The sequence below is a fragment of the Pyrus communis genome, chromosome 16, assembly GCF_963583255.1.
Source record: "Pyrus communis chromosome 16, drPyrComm1.1, whole genome shotgun sequence".
NCBI lineage: Eukaryota > Viridiplantae > Streptophyta > Magnoliopsida > Rosales > Rosaceae > Pyrus > Pyrus communis.
This window is the reverse complement of record NC_084818.1, coordinates 8,526,412-8,544,719: the sequence shown is the minus strand read 5'-3', so window position 1 is coordinate 8,544,719 and position 18,308 is coordinate 8,526,412. Positions and strand designations below refer to the sequence as shown.

Sequence of the window (18,308 nt, the reverse complement as noted above, 5' to 3'; positions counted from 1 at the left end):
TTGGTCTTTTTATTGGCACTCATGCCTTGGGCTTCTAGTTCCACTTTCCTTCTATTTTTCATGTTCTATATTCCATTGAAGTGTTTGATCATGTTTGTTTGTTCTAGTCCTAACAACCACCCCCACCACCACCATCACCGTTCAAAGTTTAGGATTCATTGAATATGGCTAGTTACTTGACCCTTAGTTTTTTTCTCCTACACCGTCTTTTCTCTCTCCAAACACATGCCCTTTGGGTTTGGGGAGAGAAAATGTTTGTCATAAGTTTAGCCTTGATCTACGAGCATATGGTATTCAACCACGAGTTTAACCTTCGATTCCGAATACACAATTTTCGATCATGAGTATGATTTTCGGCCATGAGTTAATTTGGCCATTGGCCATTATTGTGGTCCTCGACCTTGAGTTCGTCTAATACGAGCATGCCCCCCACCCCAAAAAATTAGTGATATGAGTTTTATGCAAAGATTCGTTACATTCTTATATGCAAGATCTAACTGGTAATATTTTAGACTACTTGACAATACGTATCGTAGAGGAGAATGGTGAGTTTATGTTCAAACAATTAAGCAAATGCTCAAAATTTGACCAATTAAATACTAAACACAACGGACAGTTAGTTAAAATAATTTGGGGTATAACTGAATGCCAGTGCCACAGAAAAAAGGACCAAATTCTGCACATTAAGAAGGGAAATTTATTGTTGAAATATCGTCATATTTTCTCTGGCGATGTTTGTACATTATTCCCTCGTACTCGAGGGACGGTAACATTCGGAATTAGACGGGAAGTCATGCAAAAATTTTGCAACTACTCGTACCTCTGATAATTTTTCTGTGACGATGGAAGAAGGAAGTTGAAATTCTAGAAACCAAGATGGCACAACAAATGCGAAAGCACAAGCAAATCATGGGAAAAAAATATTTTGATTCTCTAGAACGATTTGAAAGAAACCTGTTACAGTGGTCATTTGGGCAAATCTCCTAGCTTAGGATGAGGCCGCGGCTTCTTTCCTGTCATCACAAAAGAAGCCTTCGGATATCACTGAAGTTTGAACGTAAAGCTGAGAGGAACGAACCTGCAGGATAGATTGGATAGTCTCATAAGCAAATGTGAAGAAATCAAATGCCTCAACACAAATTACATAACATTTCATATCTATTTTTGTTTTTGATGTTTCAGTTTGGAAGAAGATTGTAGCATTACATACCTCCAACTTTGCCATCAAAAACTCGATGATCAGCCGATAATGTCAAGTTCATTTTGGTGACAACTGCAGGCCTCTCAATTCCTATGGTGGGGGGAAGAAAAATTCACTTTGTTATCCCATTCCATAATGCATCAAATTTAGACTGCTAAATATCTTACCGTCGCTTCCTATTACTGGTTCAACGACTTTGTTGCCTCTGCCAACAGCAAGGATACTGGCCTGAGGTGGGTTTATAATTGCACAGAAAGTATCCACTGGAAACATCCCCAAGTTTGAAATGCTGCAGAACAAATGAGTAGTATTCCATAACTACTGTATTTGACAAAAGAACTATGGCAAAAAGCAACTAAGAATGCGACAAATTTCACCTGAAAGTTCCTCCTTGGAATTCATTTGGCTTAAGCTTTCCCACTCGTGCCTTTTCAGCTAGTTCCTTAACCTGACATGAAAATATCAACAAAAGTGAAATTTGAAGACATGTTAATATGATTATGACATCACTTCCAAAGGTAAAGATTCTAAACAAACAACATAAAAAATATCATAGACAAGGTTAGATTTTCAACTCAATATTCTACATAGGGATGAATATCATTAGACTTCACTGCAAATTTCTCAATACTCCAATTTTCCATAAGCATACAGAAAGCCAGAGGGGATCACACAAAGTAATGCGTTTCTTAAGTGCTAGCATCTCCTCGGAAACATAAAAGGAAACGGAAGTGACGGAATCAAGAATGGAAAAATGAACAAAAAACTCCTTCAATTACTGGAAGTACCTCTGCAGAGATTGCTGATATTGATTTCTGATCTGCATTCTTCACAATTGGAGTCATCAGGCCCTGCAACAATACCCAATCATATGAATGGACACTGCACAATACTATTTTTTGTTCGTATAAGCCTATAAGGTGCTGTATAATAGTTTAAACACTAAAAATCAGTAAATTACCTTCTCAGTGGCCACAGCAATTGATATATCAATGGAATCACAAAGAAAGACTTCTCCTTTTTCAGCATCCCAGTAAGCTGTTGGTATTAAAATAACAAATGTGTTATGAACGTCTACGATTGCTTTTTCACAACAAAAAAACGTCTAATATTGCTTACAAATCAGTTCCAGAATATGAAATTAAAATGAGAAACAAACTCATTTAATTTAACAAATTCCAATAACCAAATTATATAAGTAGAACAACAAATGAAAATTTACTTTAAAAAACTTCGAATATTAATGGAGGAATTCTCTAAAAGAAATATACTCAATAGAAGTGAAAGTGTCTGGCACCCAGTACCCAGAAAACATGTGATGCCAGCTCTTCTCAATTAATTTCCCTTAGAAAATTCTTTTAAAGATATGATTTTTAGGATGACTGTTTTATAAAAAAGAACACGTGCCCACCCCGACTCACCCCACAAACTGTATGCCTAGTAAGTTGTTTGCAGCAGAATATATGCTCATGTGCCATTACCATTTGCTTCAGGTACATTTCTCAGTGCAACAGCTACAGCTTTGATGACAATGTCATTAACTGAAACTTTAACATTATGCTGTTCTGCAATTAAGGGAACACATAAAAAGAAATGATTTGCTAGATTCACGAAATCTAAAGGTCAAGAATAAAAACAATTTGAAGTTCATAATCCATACCTATAAGATCCTTCCTAAGAGAAAGAAGAGGGTCCAGAAGAACATCTGAATGGAATAAATCAACAAATTTTAGGAAAAAAAAAAAAGAATGGTTGATAAATTTCAATTAACAAAAGGCTTCAAATAGTTACATGACCTGATGATAAATATAAGTGCGGTATGTTTTGTTTTGATTCTTGCAATCTAGTAGCTATCACCTGCAAAACAAAACAGATATATTCAACTACAACTTGAACAAAGCAGACATGTAACAAATAATATTTGAGACCAGGCTTATAGCAAAAAACCATCAATGCCAGCAAGGTGCAATCCAAATTTTCCATTTGATATGTTAAGTCAACGAAACCTACCTTGCGGATTTGACTATTGGGAAAATCTTCAAAAGAATCTGTCTGTTTTGAAGGCTTTGACTGTGCTGATATTGGAGCATGAGTACTTGACGCCTTTAACAACGATGGAGTTGTCTTTTCTTTAGATGAAACTTTTAAAGATCCTATTCCTGACTTGATTGCAGCTAAAACATCCCCTTTCAGCAATGTACCATGAGCACCTGATGCCTGCAGCGATGATGTATCCAATCCATGTTCTGTGACAAGCAACTTTGCTGCTGGACTGATCCTTAAAATACTGGTTTTTTCTGATCTAGTCACATCTCTAGTATCCTGACGGACTGGTTTTTCTTCTTTAACAGTTGAACCACTGCCAACAGCATTCTTTACAGTTTCCAGATCAGCTGCATCCTCAACCTTGACAGACAGACAGACAGAATCAGCATTCTCATGTCTTAAGACGCTAGGATAATTGGAAGTTAAGAAATTGGGAAAGCTTTTCATAAATTAACCATCTGATAGACAGAAATAATAGCCATATTACAATGGCATTAGATGTAAATTATCCTCAAGGGCGAATGAGAGATGGGTCTACAAGTATCTTTGTACTTACTGTTACTGCAATTGGTTGGCCAACAGCTATGTCCTTTGTACCTTCTGGTGCTAGTATCTTAGCCAAGTATCTACAACAAACATTTCATTAATAAGAAATTTTCAAGACCACCCACAAAAAGAGCTGCTTCATAAACAATAATATATTCATTTTTCTAAAGAGATTCACCAACGCAGAAGCAGAATGATCAGGAGATAATGTTTTAAAACATAATGTAAAAATGAAAATCCCCATTCCTCATGTTTCCTCCATCAGTTACTAGTTGGTCATTTTAATACTAGTTATCAAAAGAGATGGTTCCCAATCCTATTTAAAATATTGAACACATATGGGCTATGTGAATAAAACACTTCATCCAAGTAGCCGCTATAAGGCATTTCAGCTGATAAAGCATGCCTCTACGATTTTTGTTCAATTGAAATGTAGACTACAACCAAACAAATAATACAGTTGAGATCAAGTGACAATTAGCATAAGTGAAATTTCATGTGTTCTCAAACGGAAACTCCGCATGTGAGAGGAAAAAAATTAAAAAATTACCCCTCTTCAAGAAATTCATATTCAATGGTTGCTTTGTCCGTCTCTATCTCACATATTATATCACCCACTTCTATCTGTTAGACATGTGATCAAGAAAACAATTCATGTTGATACCGTCAAAATTGTTAATGAATTCAGATGAAAAGTATTCCAAAGAAAATTCAAAACCTTACATCAAATATAACTAACCTTATCTCCTTCTTTCTTTCTCCACTTAAAAATGTTTCCCTGGCTCTGAACAGACACACAGGAATAGCAGTATTAAGCTCCTCTGGGAGGAAATTCATCTATAATCAGAGCAGAAAAACTGATTGAAACTTCCTTACCATTGTTGGTGATAAAGCTGGCATTTCAACGACAATGTAAGGAGGAAGTTCGGATGTGTTTATGCCCATGGAACTTGTATCTTGTACCCCCTCTTCATTCTTGACATTCTGAGGTACTGGTATATCCTCTTTGACCTCAGAGCCACTGACCACATTAGCAGGGAGGTTTTGGATATCATCTGCATCCTCAACCTTGAAAATGCACAAAATGTCTCGACAACTAAGTGCTTGAGTTGTAATAAAAGTAAATGCTTAACATTAAACCACCAATTAAAGTGTGAAAGATATAGGTTAATAATTTGAATAAAAAGATGTGAGAAACCATGATGGAATAACAATTATTAAGCAGAAAGCATATGTGTTGCCAAAGTTTCAGATAGCGGAGCAAGTCAACTTAGCATTAGATTGGCTCTTACATTGTACTGTGGAATGTGATTATGGGCTTTAAAAATTTTCACTTTACAGGATTAGTTGGATAACGCTTGGCTCTCATTCCAATTTGCTCATAAGGAAATATGGAGACACGACCCATCGTGTGTTATGGACCTCATGGCTTGAAAGGAATGAATTTTCAGAGTAGGAATCTCAAAAATGGACTTAAGGGATCCATTAGCCTGACAACTCTTTGAATGGCCACGTAGGAAACCTGCACATTTATTGCATTCTTTATTTGAGTTTTTTTTTTTTTTTTTTTTTTTCATTTGTAGAACTATGTATACATCTTGTATAATTGGGTAGCGTCCTGTTTGACGCTTTTCAATTAAATACTTAAAAATAAAAAGAAATAAAAAACCTTATTACTAGATTGACTTGGGTGACTGTAATTTTTCACAAGTGAATTAAATTCCACCTCATAGGTTTGGGTGTGTGTAACTGGGCATGGGTCTCCACAAAAAAACAAAAATAAGGGGATCATGGTTATAGAATAATCCACACTACCGTTATTGCAATAGGCTGTCCCACTGGCACATCTTTTGAACCTTCAGGTACCAGTATCTTGGCTAGAAACCTTCCAAACAGAAGAACAGAATAAAGAAAGGTACTACCATACTAGTTCAAAACAAAATGCGCCAGAGTTGCATGATTCGAAGTTATAAAAAAGAACATTATAGAACATAACTACAGAGTGAAAAAAAGAAATGCTAACAGAACCCTTTGCAAAGTTTAACATCAAAGATGGAAAATAATGAAAAAAATAAAAAAAACACAGAAAAAATATTCTAGTAAAATAACAATTTCAATGTCTATGCCAAAACATTGGGAGTGAACATTGGAACTATCTAATGGATTACACCAAGGCTAAATTAGATCATGCATCATTTACTCCACAAATTTAAAGAGAATACAATATATAAAATAAGAATTACCCTTCTTCAAGACTTTCAAATTCAACGGTAGCTTTGTCAGTTTCAATTTCACAGAGTATGTCGCCCGGTTCAATCTGTCAGATTAAACAGAACTCAGGAACAGAATTACAGCGGCCATATTATTGTTAACTGCTCTGCCGTAAGAAAGGATATGTCCTTCTGTACTTACTAAACTGATCACATGAAACATGACCTAGAACCCTCATTTTATAAACTTTTTGGTAGAACTTACCTTGTCTCCTTCTTTCTTAAACCACTTTGCAATGTTACCTTGAGCCTACAAGTTAAAATGGTAAGTTAGTAATAGTCATACGAGAGACAGGTAACCTACCACTGCTAATAAAATTACGAGGGGAATTTGGCACATGCTTGAGTGAATATAGTTCCCACAACATTACCATTGTAGGAGACAAAGCCGGCATCCCAATAACAGTATGCAAAGGATCTGTGATATCAATCAACTTAGTGTTAAAAGAAAGTCATTCATAGATTTATATAAACATCATCCACATGATAAGATTTGGAAATTCCTCTCGGTCAATGATAAAAGGAAGAATGGCAAATAGGTTGCTAACCTCAGTTTTTTAATTTTATCTACCGACATCTTTTCAGTTTGGACTGAACTGGTAAATTTAGTCAGTGTAAGAGGAAACTCCGTACCTTGAGTTGAGTAATATTTGACACATGTCCAAGGCTGAAAATGATAAAAGCGTCCATAAATACTTTACCAAAGGGAAGCTGTGTGCTTAAATATACATTTCAGACACTAACCTTCAGCTTTGATGGTATATCATGAACTCCAGTGAACATGGACAAAGATGCTGGCCTGATCAATTTAATTCTCAGTGAAAGCCAGCACAGAGAGAAGATGAAAATAACTAGGGAAGCAAGGTATAGACCGAACCGACAAGACCTTGCTTGAATAAGCATGTACATGTACACTGTACTTGATAGTAGGCAAGAATACTTAGAAACAAAATATACATGTTTAGATGAAAATCTAAACCAGGGTTTATAGTTTCAACTGTAGATCCTAAAATGTTAAATGCAAACCAAATTCCCCTCTTTTGGTAATGAAAACAAGTGGTTATCTAAACGAGCCTTATGTCATTGAAAAATGGCAGGCCAGTAGTCCTCAATTTAAACATCTACAACTTAATGCAGTATAAATAACCATCCTCCCATGCTGGTGGAATAAGGGTGACAGAAGTATCTATCCATAGCTCAACCTTTGCCAAAACAGTGATGTAAAAAGTCAAGGACTACAGACCTTAACAGCGTATTATCACCAAGTGCAGTAGAATTTTGCAAACTGAAAGTTCTGCACCATCAAAGGAGAATAGAGATTATAGAGCTTGGACATGCAATTTGTACAAAAGGTACTATATTAACAATGCCTCATAAGCTACAACAGAATCCAGTGCCCAAAAGAGCAGAGGAATCAGCATCCAAACTTAGGTTAAAATCAAGGGCCAAAAATACGCTAGCACCATCTACTAGTCAGGAAAATAAAATGCTAAGATGATGCTTTAAATTATTTTCTACATGTTTCATATGATTACAGCATCATGAGCATCTCAATTATACATATTCTTCGCACATGTAATAGTAGTGGTGAAAATGTTTATTTCTAGTGTATTTGGTTGGTTCATCTTTCCGAAAGTCACAACGCTTAGGTATTGAAGCTAAAGAGCATGAGTGACCAGTTCAGGTAAGAATGCTGAAGTTCGGGACCAAAATTCTATATCACATTCAATCGGCAACTTCGTCAAACAGTCGGATTCAACAATTAACACTCTCCAATTATCAAAATCACAAAAACCCAATACCATTTCATAAACCGAGATAACACAAAATCATCAATCAGTTAAAAACAAATGACGTTTCCAAATTTTTTTTCAATCACAAAAGGTGTTCCTCAAGCTCAAAATGATAAGTATGTCAGTATTGAAGCCACCCCAACACTTGCCCACCGATCCCAGCACCCCAAATCTAAAAATTATCATAATTGCACTCCCAATTCAATCAAATACCAAATCTTTCAACAATTTCCCACCAACCCAATTCACAAAAATCAATACTTTACCTCAAAAGCCATTTCATATAATTCAGAGACGAACAAATGTATCGTAAGTGATTGAAAAAGAAAGAGAGAGAGAGAGAGAGAGAGAGAGAGAGAGGGTACCGAGTGAGTGATCTGGTGGACGAGGAGAGAAGGCGAGCTCTCAGCAGAGATGGAGCGCGGGAGATCACTGGGTGTCGAAGCCGCGAGAGCGCCATTTTTGTTTTCGTTTTACAGCGAGGCCCTTGATCTACCTTTTTCCTTTAAATTTTGCTCAATGCATATGTTAATTAGTGAAAGATAACTATCAGTGTGTCCGTTAGGACCATTTGGTACGTGGGACGGGACGGAACAGAGTAGGGTAAGACGTTCCGTTTCACATTTGGTGCGCCTAAAACGGGTGGAACGAGCTGTTCCACGGGACGAGTTTTGGGTGAATTTTCGTTCCACCTCACCCCTCTAGAACGACTCGTTCCACATCCGTGAAACACAAAATTATAACCTCTGTTTCCTTCTTCTTCCTCCTTGTTTTCATCCGAGGGCATCTTTGCTCCCGCTCCGTTCCGTTCCGTCCTGTCCCGTCCCGTCTCGTCCCATCTCGTTCCGTCCTGTCCCGTCTGCATACCAAACGATACCTTATTTTTGATGGGCTGCGAATTTTACAAAAGTCGATAGGAAAATATTTATACACGTACTCACTTGTAATCAAAGTAAATTATCTAATTAAAAAAAATAACTCACGTAATTACATATCTTTTTTTTTTTTTTTTTAAAAAAACTCTCATCTTCTTTTATTTTTTCTTTTTTTTTAGTACATTTTTACATTAAGGGAGGAAAGTTCAGTTAATCCACACTATGAACAACCTAATTTGGTATCAAATTTTTTAGTACATTTTTACATTAAGGGAGGAAAGTTCAGTTAATCCACACTATGAACAACCTAATTTGGTATCAAATTCGCTATTCACGAAATTCAAACTGAATATTTTCATTTATAAGTGAAGAAAAATATCATTATACTATAAAAAATTTAAAAAAAACTTAAAAAATGAATTGTAGGTAAGCATGGTGTGCTCCCTCTTTTAACGACTGTTGCAAACCCACATAACCTCCCTAACACACACTATACACATTTGTTTTTTCTGGTCAAATATAAACTTTTTTTTTTTTTTGGTTAATTTATAGGATTTCTCCACCTCAGTTATAAATTTTAATTCAAGGTGTTCACGGGGTAAGGTTTCCTGATAAGTAATCTCCAATCAAATGAATTAAATATAGTCTCATTCAATTACAGGTTGTATGATCATTCAAGAAATTAATTTTAAATGAACATTATCAAGTCATATTCATATACTATCTCTAACTAAAGCGACTAAACATCAGTAAGATAGTATGCAAGGTGAAGAGGATGTGAGAATGATATAGAAATGGAATAGGAATTTATAGAAAAAAATTAGAACTTTTTTTTTTTTTTTTTTTAATTCTGCCTTAAAAATATCTAACAACTAGCTAAGGTTAGCTAGCATTTGCCCTTCCCGGTCGTTGGATTTGAAAGTGCATATGTAGCTCTGCTGTTGGGCCCCAAAAAATGGGTTGGGATGAGGGCCAAGCTAGGCCAACTCAATGTTCTTTCGGCGGAACTTGGTTTGGTAGACTTTATTAAATTATAGTTCCACTATCCATGAAATATGAGTTATGCGACAATTCTGGTCATTTTTTTATTTTTGGACCTTTAGCATGGAAATGGCCTTAAATAAATGGAAATACACGAAAATAGAACTATTAAATTTTCAATGTTCTCTCCAAACAAATTGGTTCTCATCTTCGCTTGTCACCAGCAAATCATCCTCAATCATACCGAGTGACATGGACTGATACGACTTCTATTCCGATCACTTAAAGATGTCAAGTTCCTATCTAGTTATCATCTCACACATACAACGTTGGGTGCGATGTCTTACCTATGAATGCAAATCATATTCTTTTGGGTAGGTCACGGATTCATGATCATGATGTTACTAATTTGGGTCGACAAAATTGTTGTTCATTCTTTTTTTTTCTTTTTTTTTTTTCCTTAAAAAGGGACCAGTCGGTGACTTCACTACGGTAACCTTCTCTCAGGCCACCATCATGTGATTCACCAACGCCAAGAATCTAACCTAAGACATACCGTGAACGAGCCTAAAACTCATTCCCCGACCACGGCCACCTCGTGGTGGTTGAAAATATTTGTTCATTCATCCATGAAGGAAAGAAGATCACATTGAAGCCTCTTCAACCGAAGCCTATAGCTTGTTTCAAAAGCTAGTAGAGGAGGTCAGCTTAAGGCAAGTAAGTTAAAAGCTCTACACATCATTAAGCCAAGCATATTCATGAAGAAGGCAGAAGATATTCTATGTGTTTGCGCACTAATTCTGACATTTTTTGAGCAATGCAACAGTCTTAAACACATTGGAGTCGAGTTCTTCTCAGCCGGAGAGAATTGATGAGGACATCAACGTCAATCGTTTAGGGTTTACTGATGAGAAGGATGAGAAGGAAAGAAAATAATGCAGCCACTGGATTAAGGCTTTAGAGCTGATCTTCCTCAACTTTCATTAGCTTTGTTGACATATTACCTTCATTAGCCAATTCTTGTAACCATGTTGAGAGGCCCACTACACCATCGTCAGTCACCATCAATAAAAGAGGGAGGGAAGTTCCTGCAAAAAAACTCCAACAATCAAGTTAATAAGTGCTTGATATGATTGCAAGAGAATTTTAGAACAACTTCACACCTTTTTCTACATCAATGCTGGTGGGAGTATTGGCCTTTTATAGGCATTGAAGCCTTGGGTTCAATGGAAGTATCTTTTACTCATTTTCAATAGGGAGGCTAGTTGATAATTTCTGACTTCACACCTTCCAACTTTGACCTAAGTGAAACATAATAGAAGCACAAAAGTTCAAATTTAAGGAAAGAAATCAAGGGAAAAACTTGCAACAAATTTAAGAAAAGCGAACAAATGGGAAAAGCTTCCACTCTTAATAAAAACACAAAGATTGCTTGGTCACCAGGTAATCAAGAAATGCGTGGTTACTAGGCACCCACCTTAGATTGAATATCAAAAATGGAAAAGAAACAGATGTGCTTTTAGTGTTTTAATGTCGATCCTTGATACTAAATTTAAAGGTGAGTAATAATAAATCAACAACTATCGACCAAGAAAACATGACTCCCAAAAAAATTTGATTAATTTGAAGTTGAAGAAAAAGAATGGAATAGAAGCATTTTGTGCGCATGATTTCTTGGCTTTTTGAAGTGGAAAGATTATAAACCAACGAGGGAATAAATATAGATTTGTAACTATATATATCATGCATACGACCCACAAGAATCAAAATTACGCAACTAAACATTCATGCAAGTTGACCACAAACACTACTCTCCTAGCAAAGCAGGTCTGGAGTGTGTTGGAAAACACTAATGATTTTCGGGTTCGTATTCTAAAAGCTCGCTATTTTCCCAGGGTGATCTTCTCACTGGCACTCGTGGATCCTGTCCCTCGCGGGCTTTGTCTAACTTACTGGAAGGTGTGAATATCATTCGGGAGGGCTGTAAATGGCAGGTTGGTTCTCGCATTCGTATACGGAGTGATAATTGGCTTCCTCCTATCCGCTCCTCTCGCTTAACTCCTACAACGATTGAACCTTATTATCCCATCATTTCTAATCAGAGAAGTCATTTCCTCTATTCCTCTTCACCTTATTGAGAATGAAGACCGGCTCATTTGGCCTTGGATTAGAAATGGGGATTACTAAGTTATTAAGAGTGGATATCGGTGGGCCACCTAACCTCCCTAACACACACTATACACATTTGTTTTTTTTTGGTCAAATATAATTTTTTTTTTTTTTTGTTAATTTATAGGATTTCTCCACCTCAGTTATAAATTTTAATTCAAGGTGTTCAGGGGGTAAGGTTTCCTGATAGGTAATATCCAATCGAATAGATTAAATATAGTCTCATTCAATTACAGGTTGTATGATCATGCAAGAAATTATTTTTAAATGAACATTATCAAGTCATATTCATATACTATCTCTAACTGAAGCGACTAAACATCAGTAAGATAGTATGTAAGGTGAAGAGGATGTGAGAATGATATAGAAATGGAATAGGAATTTATAGAAAAAAAATTAGAATTTTTTTTTTTTTAATAAGTTCTGCCTTAAAAATATCTAACAACTGGCTAAGGTTAGCTAGCATTTGCCCTTCCCGGTCGTTAGATTTGAAAGTGCATATGTAGCTCTGCTGTTGGGCCCCAAAAAATGGGTTGGGAGGAGGGCCAAGCTTGGCCAACTCAATGTTCTTTCGGCCGAACTTGGTTTGGTAGACTTTATTAAATTATACTTCCACTATCCATGAAATATGGGTTATGAGACAATTCTGGTCATCTTTTTATTTTTGGACCTTTAGCATGGAAATGGCCTTAAATAAATGGAAATACACGAAAATAGAACTATTAAATTTTCAATGTTCTCTCCAAACAAATTGGTTCTCATCTTCGCTTGTCACCAGCAAATCATCCTCAATCATACCGAGTGGCATGGACTGATACGACTTCTATTCCGGTCACCTAAAGATGTCAAGTTCCTATCTAGTTATCATCTCATACATACAACGTTTGGTGTGATGTCTTACCTATGAATGCAAATCATATTCTCTTGGGTAGGCCACGGATTCATGATCATGATGTTACTAATTTGGGTCGACAAAATTGTTGTTCATTCTTTTTTTTTCTTTTTTTTTTTTTCCTTAAAAAGGGACCAGTCGGTGACTTCACTACGGCAACCTCCCCTCGGGCCACCATCATGCGATTCACCAACACCAAGAATCTAACCTAAGACATGCCGTGAACGAGCCTAAAACTCATTCCCCGACCACGGCCATCTCGTGGTGGTTGAAAATATTTGTTCATTCATCCATGAAGGAAAGAAGATCACATTGAAGCCTCTTCAACCGAAGCCTATAGCTTGTTTCAAAAGCTAGTAGAGGAGGTCAGCTTAAGGCAAGTAAGTTAAAAGCTCTACACATCATTAAGCCAAGCATATTCATGAAGAAGGCAGAAGATTTCTATGTGTTTGCGCACTAATTCTGACATTTTTTGAGCAATGCAACAGTCTTAAACACATTGGAGTCGAGTTCTTCTCAGCCGGAGAGAATTGATGAGGACATCAACGTCAATCGTTTAGGGTTTACTGATGAGAAGGATGAGAAGGAAAGAAAATAATGCAGCCACTGGATTAAGGCTTTAGAGCTGATCTTCCTCAACTTTCATTAGCTTTGTTGACATATTACCTTCATTAGCCAATTCTTGTAACCATGTTGTGAGAGGCCCACTACACCAGCTTCAGTCACCATCAATAAAAGAGGGAGGGAAGTTCCTGCAAAAAACTTCAACAATCACGTTAATAAGTGCTTGATATGATTGCAAGAGAATTTTAGAACAACTTCACACCTTTTTCTACATCAATGCTGGTGGGAGTATTGGCCTTTTATAGGCATTGAAGCCTTGGGTTCAATGGAAATATCTTTTACTCGTTTTCAATAGGGAGGCTAGTTGATAATTTCTGACTTCACACCTTCCAACTTTGACCTAAGTGAAACATAATAGAAGCACAAAAGTTCAAATTTAAGAAAAGAAATCAAGGGAAAAACTTGCAACAAATTTAAGAAAAACGAACAAATGGGAAAAGCTTCCACTCTTAATAAAAACATGAAGATTGCTTGGTCACCAGGTAATCAAGAAATGTGTGGTTACTAGGCACCCACCTTAGATTGAATATCAAAAATGGAAAGGAAACAGATGTGCTTTTAGTGTTTTAATGTCGATTCTTGATACTAAATTTAAAGGTGAGTGATCATGAATCAACAACTACTGACCAAGAAAACATGACTCCCAAAAAAATTTGATTAATTTGAAGTTGAAGAAAAAGAATGGAATAGAAGCATTTTGTGCGCATGGTTTCTTGGCTTTTTGAAGTGGAAAGATTATAAACCAACGAGGGAATAAATATAGGTTTGTAACTATATATATCATGCATACGACCCACAAGAATCAAAATTACGCAACTAAATATTCATGCAAGTTGACCACAAACACTACTCTCCTAGCAAAGCAGGTCTGGAGAGTGTTGGAAAACCCTAATGATTTTCGGGTTCGTATTCTAAAAACTCGCTATTTTCCCCGGGTGATCTTCTCACTGGCATTCATGGATCCTGTCCCTCGTGGGCTTGGTCTAACTTACTGGAAGGTATGAATATCATTCGGGAGGGCTCTAAATGGCAGGTTGGTGATGGTTCTTGGATTCGTATATGGAGTGATAATTGGCTTCCTCCTATACGCTCCTCTCGCTTAACTCCTGGACCAATTCCAACAATGGTCTCCTCCTTAATTGACACGGAATTTATGTCTTGGATACTTGATACCATATCACATCATTTCTAATCAGAGAAGTCATTTCCTCTATTCCTCTTCACCTTATTGAGAATGAAAGACCGGCTCATTTGGCCTTGGATTAGAAATGGGGATTACTAAGTTAAGAGTGGATATCGGTGGGCCATTGAGAAATCTTCGCATGGTTTATCTGCTCCTCCCCACTCTTCCCACCAGATTGAGACAAGAGTATGGAAATTGAATGGAAGCTTAAAATTGACAGGTGGTTTTCAGCTGTGAAGCATATTGATTCTACTCCAATCTCTCAGAATCACAAGGTGCTTGCTTATGTTGGGAGATATGGAAAGAAAGTTCACACGTCACCTGAGGGATCTCTTTCTTCTCCCATATGGACTGCCCTACTCCCCCTTTTTTCAAGATTAATGTGAATGGCGCCTGGATGACTCCTTTTCAGGCCAAGGTGGGTATTATCTTTCGAGACTCTCAAGGTTTGCTGATTGGTGAGGATGCAAAATGTCTAGTTCGGGCTTCTTCTGAAGAAAGAAACCGAGGCTGAAGCTATATTGGCAGGGATGGAGTTGGCTCGTGACCACCACATGGATCATGCGCCATTATCGAGAGTGATCCTAAAGCTGTTTTTGAGATTCTTTCTAAGCGCACGTGCAAGGGTTCTTGGCGCATCTGCCCTATCGTTGATGCATAGTTGGCCAACTCGAGGGTGAGCTCCTAAAGTTGGCCACGTTTGGTGATGGTTTTATCTCATGACGATTTACCATGCCCTCCCGTAAATGAGGTTTGAGGTTGGTGGCTTTGTCCCTCCATCCTCCTCTTTCGGTCGCCTTTTTGCCTTTTGGGTGGTACTTCCTTGTTTGGCTGAGAATCTTGCATTTCCTGTATATTTAGTTTGTATCGCATTTCTTCCATGCTGGGATTAGGTTGGCCTCTAGTGCCTCCTACAATGTGTTGGAATATTCATGTGGAAATTGCAGTAATATGCGTGGCCTTTCTATATTTTTATTGTGTTATTGTCATTACATTAATAAGAAAAAGGGGAGGGCCAGGGCTGGCTTTCTTATAAATGAAACAATGAAACTTACAGCATCATGACTTTTTATGGTCGTATGGTAGTAACAAATTTAAGTGAAGATGCAACAACACCATAATCTAATTAAACAAGAGGTGACAAGTGACTTATAGCTCAATTCGTTAAGAATTTTCATATTTGTACTCGAAGTCACAAAGTTCGATTGAATTTTGAAAAGCTAAAGCCAAAAAAACAAAAACAAAAAAAGTTGCTCATGACCATGCACTTTTCAATCAAGAAACACAAATTTAACATTTTCTTTAACAAAATAATTAGATCAAAGTCCATATATTTCCATAATATTGGTCAAGATGAATCTAAAGAGTAGTGTTTCAATTTTGAATGGTGGTATAACAGAAAAGTTATTAAAAAAATAAAAAAGAGTTGATAATTCACATCAAGTTGACCATTGATCATATCAACTGTGGAGTGAAGAAATCACTAAAAAAAATCTTAATCATTATTTTAGTAATGACAATCCACCAAAATTTGTGCTCTTAACCTTTCTTGCTGCTGCTGTTCTTGTTGCTGCTGCTTTGATGCAAACACAAACTTGGTTTCTCTGTGGTGATCATCTTCTGAAGGTGCTGGAAGGTTGAGATCCAAATCCAAATTCAACATACTTTGTTGCTTCTTCATGGGCAGCCTTGGCTGCTGCTGTTGTCGCTGTTGATGAGATTCAAAGGCCGCTGAGACTGGCGGAGACGTCAACGACAAGGTTGTGTTGGTGGCTCCAGTCGGCGCCCTGTGGCGCCTCATGTGGCCGCCCAAGGCCTGTCCGGACGTGAATTCCGCGCTGCAAATTGAGCACTCGTGGATTTTAGAAGAGGACTTGTTGGAGCTCAAAACCAAACCCCTATTGCTCAAATGGAGAGAAAGTGGAGATGAAGATGTCATGATGTTCTTGTTGTCGAAACTGTTGTTCTTAAACAATTGCGTATCTTGATCTTCATCCGACGGCAGCAATGACCCAATTCCAAAGTGTTTGTTTTTGTGATCGTCTCCTATATTCGCCTTCGGCTTTTTGTGGCTCGCCCTGTGACCCCCTAATGCTTGGAAAGAAGGGAACGTTCTGTTACAAGTCTTGCATTCATACACATAATACCCTGCCGCCCCCGCCACCTTTCCCGCGGGGGTAGTTGTTGCTTCCAGGAATCTTCGACTACTGGTAGTAATATGCTTGTGGGGTTGGTGTTGGTGATCGGGGGAGGAAGAAGCCGCCCGGGATTGGCCTTGCGCCAAAAGAATTAGGCAGTTTGCCATTTCCTCCTCTTCTGATGTGGTGCTGTCTTGGAATAATTCAGCTGATGTGGTGGGGGACAAGTTGGTACTATTGATGCAATCATTGTTATTTTCGCCGCCATCACCACCTTGACGGCCGCCGACGCCACCCTCGGGGGAAGATGAGTTTCTTGGGATGGCAAAAGGGATTGGGGATTGGGGCCTCAGGCGTTTTGTGCGCTTACCCTTCATAATATTAATATTGTTGTTGTGTTGTTCCTTGCACCCCAAGATCCTGACTTCCTCTTGATGATGATCACCACCTGCTGCTTCTGCTTCCATGGCTGGTTCCTCCTCCTCTACCCTCAAGAGACTTGGGAATTAGTGCTTAGAGAGAGAGAGAGAGAGAGAGAGAGAGATTTAATTGGTAGGGAGGAAGGAAGAAGAGGAATACTGTTATTACATTATATATATATATATATATATATATATAGTGAATATTGACATGTTGGAGGAAGTCACAATTACAAGGCCATACCCCAATACAACAGTAACTGTGAATTTAGTCTCCCCAATCTTTTGTTGAGCTTCCAAGGTATTTATAAAGGGAAACGATTTATACAGACTTCTTTTCTTCTTGTACGTTGCCATTTAGTTTTGTTCCTTAATTATTTATTAATTTAATCAATCTTACGGTCAGAAAAAAGAAACAAGGATGTGCACAAGGAAAAAGCGGGTATACAGAAGTCACTTTCATTTATAAAATTGAAATTGTTTTTAGAAATTGAAAAACCAACAAATAATTTTAGAGAGTGAGGTTTTAGTAAATGTGTGTGGGATAGATAGAGATTTAAGGCAGGGAAAGCCAAAAACAAAAACCAGATATAACGGAAAAGAGTTGCAAATTTAGAGAAGTGAGGTTGTTAAACGCAAAGTCCGTTTCATGCTCTCTTTCTCACACTTTGCCAACCACGCACTACTTCTTCACCAATTGCAAATTTGCAAACACAAAAACAAACAAACCAAAGCTAATGAGGTTCCACCATATACATTACCATGCACCTTCATAATCTAACCTACTCTCACCTCCAAAGCGCGTGTTCTTCATCTTCCAATTTCCCAACACACACTACCAAGTAATTGCCACCTAGGTAATTAAGCTCTTCATTCAAACAAGCAACTTGTACTAGTCCCACAAATTAGGTGCAAAGTCTAAGATTGTATTAAACTATTAATTAATAAGTGCCCTCAACTTGTTGATTGAGATTTAAGGAAGTATGACCTTTTAAATCACTTACCAACTGTACCAAATGTATGTTTTTGGCTTTTCCTTTCAGTTAGATGTTAATATTAAACTAATTAATTAATTATTGTTATGTAATCCCAATTCGACATAAAGACCGTTAATCCTTGATTCCTAAAAATTCAACCAAGTTAGGTTAGGTAGTCAAGACTTGAATATATA

The 18,308-nt window shown here is 37.3% G+C and overlaps 2 protein-coding genes across 3 annotated transcripts; both read right to left on the bottom strand.

Moving 5' to 3' along the window:
• Positions 1-666: 666 nt before the first annotated feature.
• LOC137720846 (dihydrolipoyllysine-residue acetyltransferase component 1 of pyruvate dehydrogenase complex, mitochondrial-like) lies at positions 667-8,365 on the bottom strand. Of its 2 annotated transcripts, XM_068459953.1 has the most exons (22): positions 8,222-8,365; positions 7,307-7,357; positions 6,808-6,862; positions 6,697-6,730; positions 6,435-6,481; positions 6,269-6,313; positions 6,037-6,110; positions 5,609-5,678; positions 4,670-4,861; positions 4,533-4,577; positions 4,344-4,417; positions 3,804-3,873; positions 3,212-3,607; positions 2,998-3,058; positions 2,862-2,906; positions 2,683-2,766; positions 2,163-2,239; positions 1,990-2,052; positions 1,579-1,649; positions 1,369-1,490; positions 1,211-1,291; positions 667-1,078 (listed from the first exon to the last, which is right to left on the bottom strand). In XM_068459953.1, exons 1-22 carry the CDS (start codon positions 8,314-8,316, stop codon positions 1,020-1,022), a joined length of 1,911 nt encoding a protein of 636 aa, XP_068316054.1. In that variant the 5' UTR covers positions 8,317-8,365; the 3' UTR covers positions 667-1,019. The 2 variants fall into 2 exon arrangements, with proteins under 2 accessions (XP_068316054.1, XP_068316055.1); XM_068459954.1 differs by lacking the exons at positions 6,697-6,730; positions 6,808-6,862; positions 7,307-7,357; positions 8,222-8,365 and adding an exon at positions 6,612-6,679.
• Positions 8,366-15,941: 7,576 nt separating this feature from the next.
• Positions 15,942-17,283, bottom strand: LOC137719505 (zinc finger protein ZAT5). Its single transcript, XM_068458553.1, has one exon. It carries the CDS (start codon positions 17,183-17,185, stop codon positions 16,088-16,090), a length of 1,098 nt encoding a protein of 365 aa, XP_068314654.1. The 5' UTR covers positions 17,186-17,283; the 3' UTR covers positions 15,942-16,087.
• Between the last annotated feature and the right edge of the window lie 1,025 nt (positions 17,284-18,308).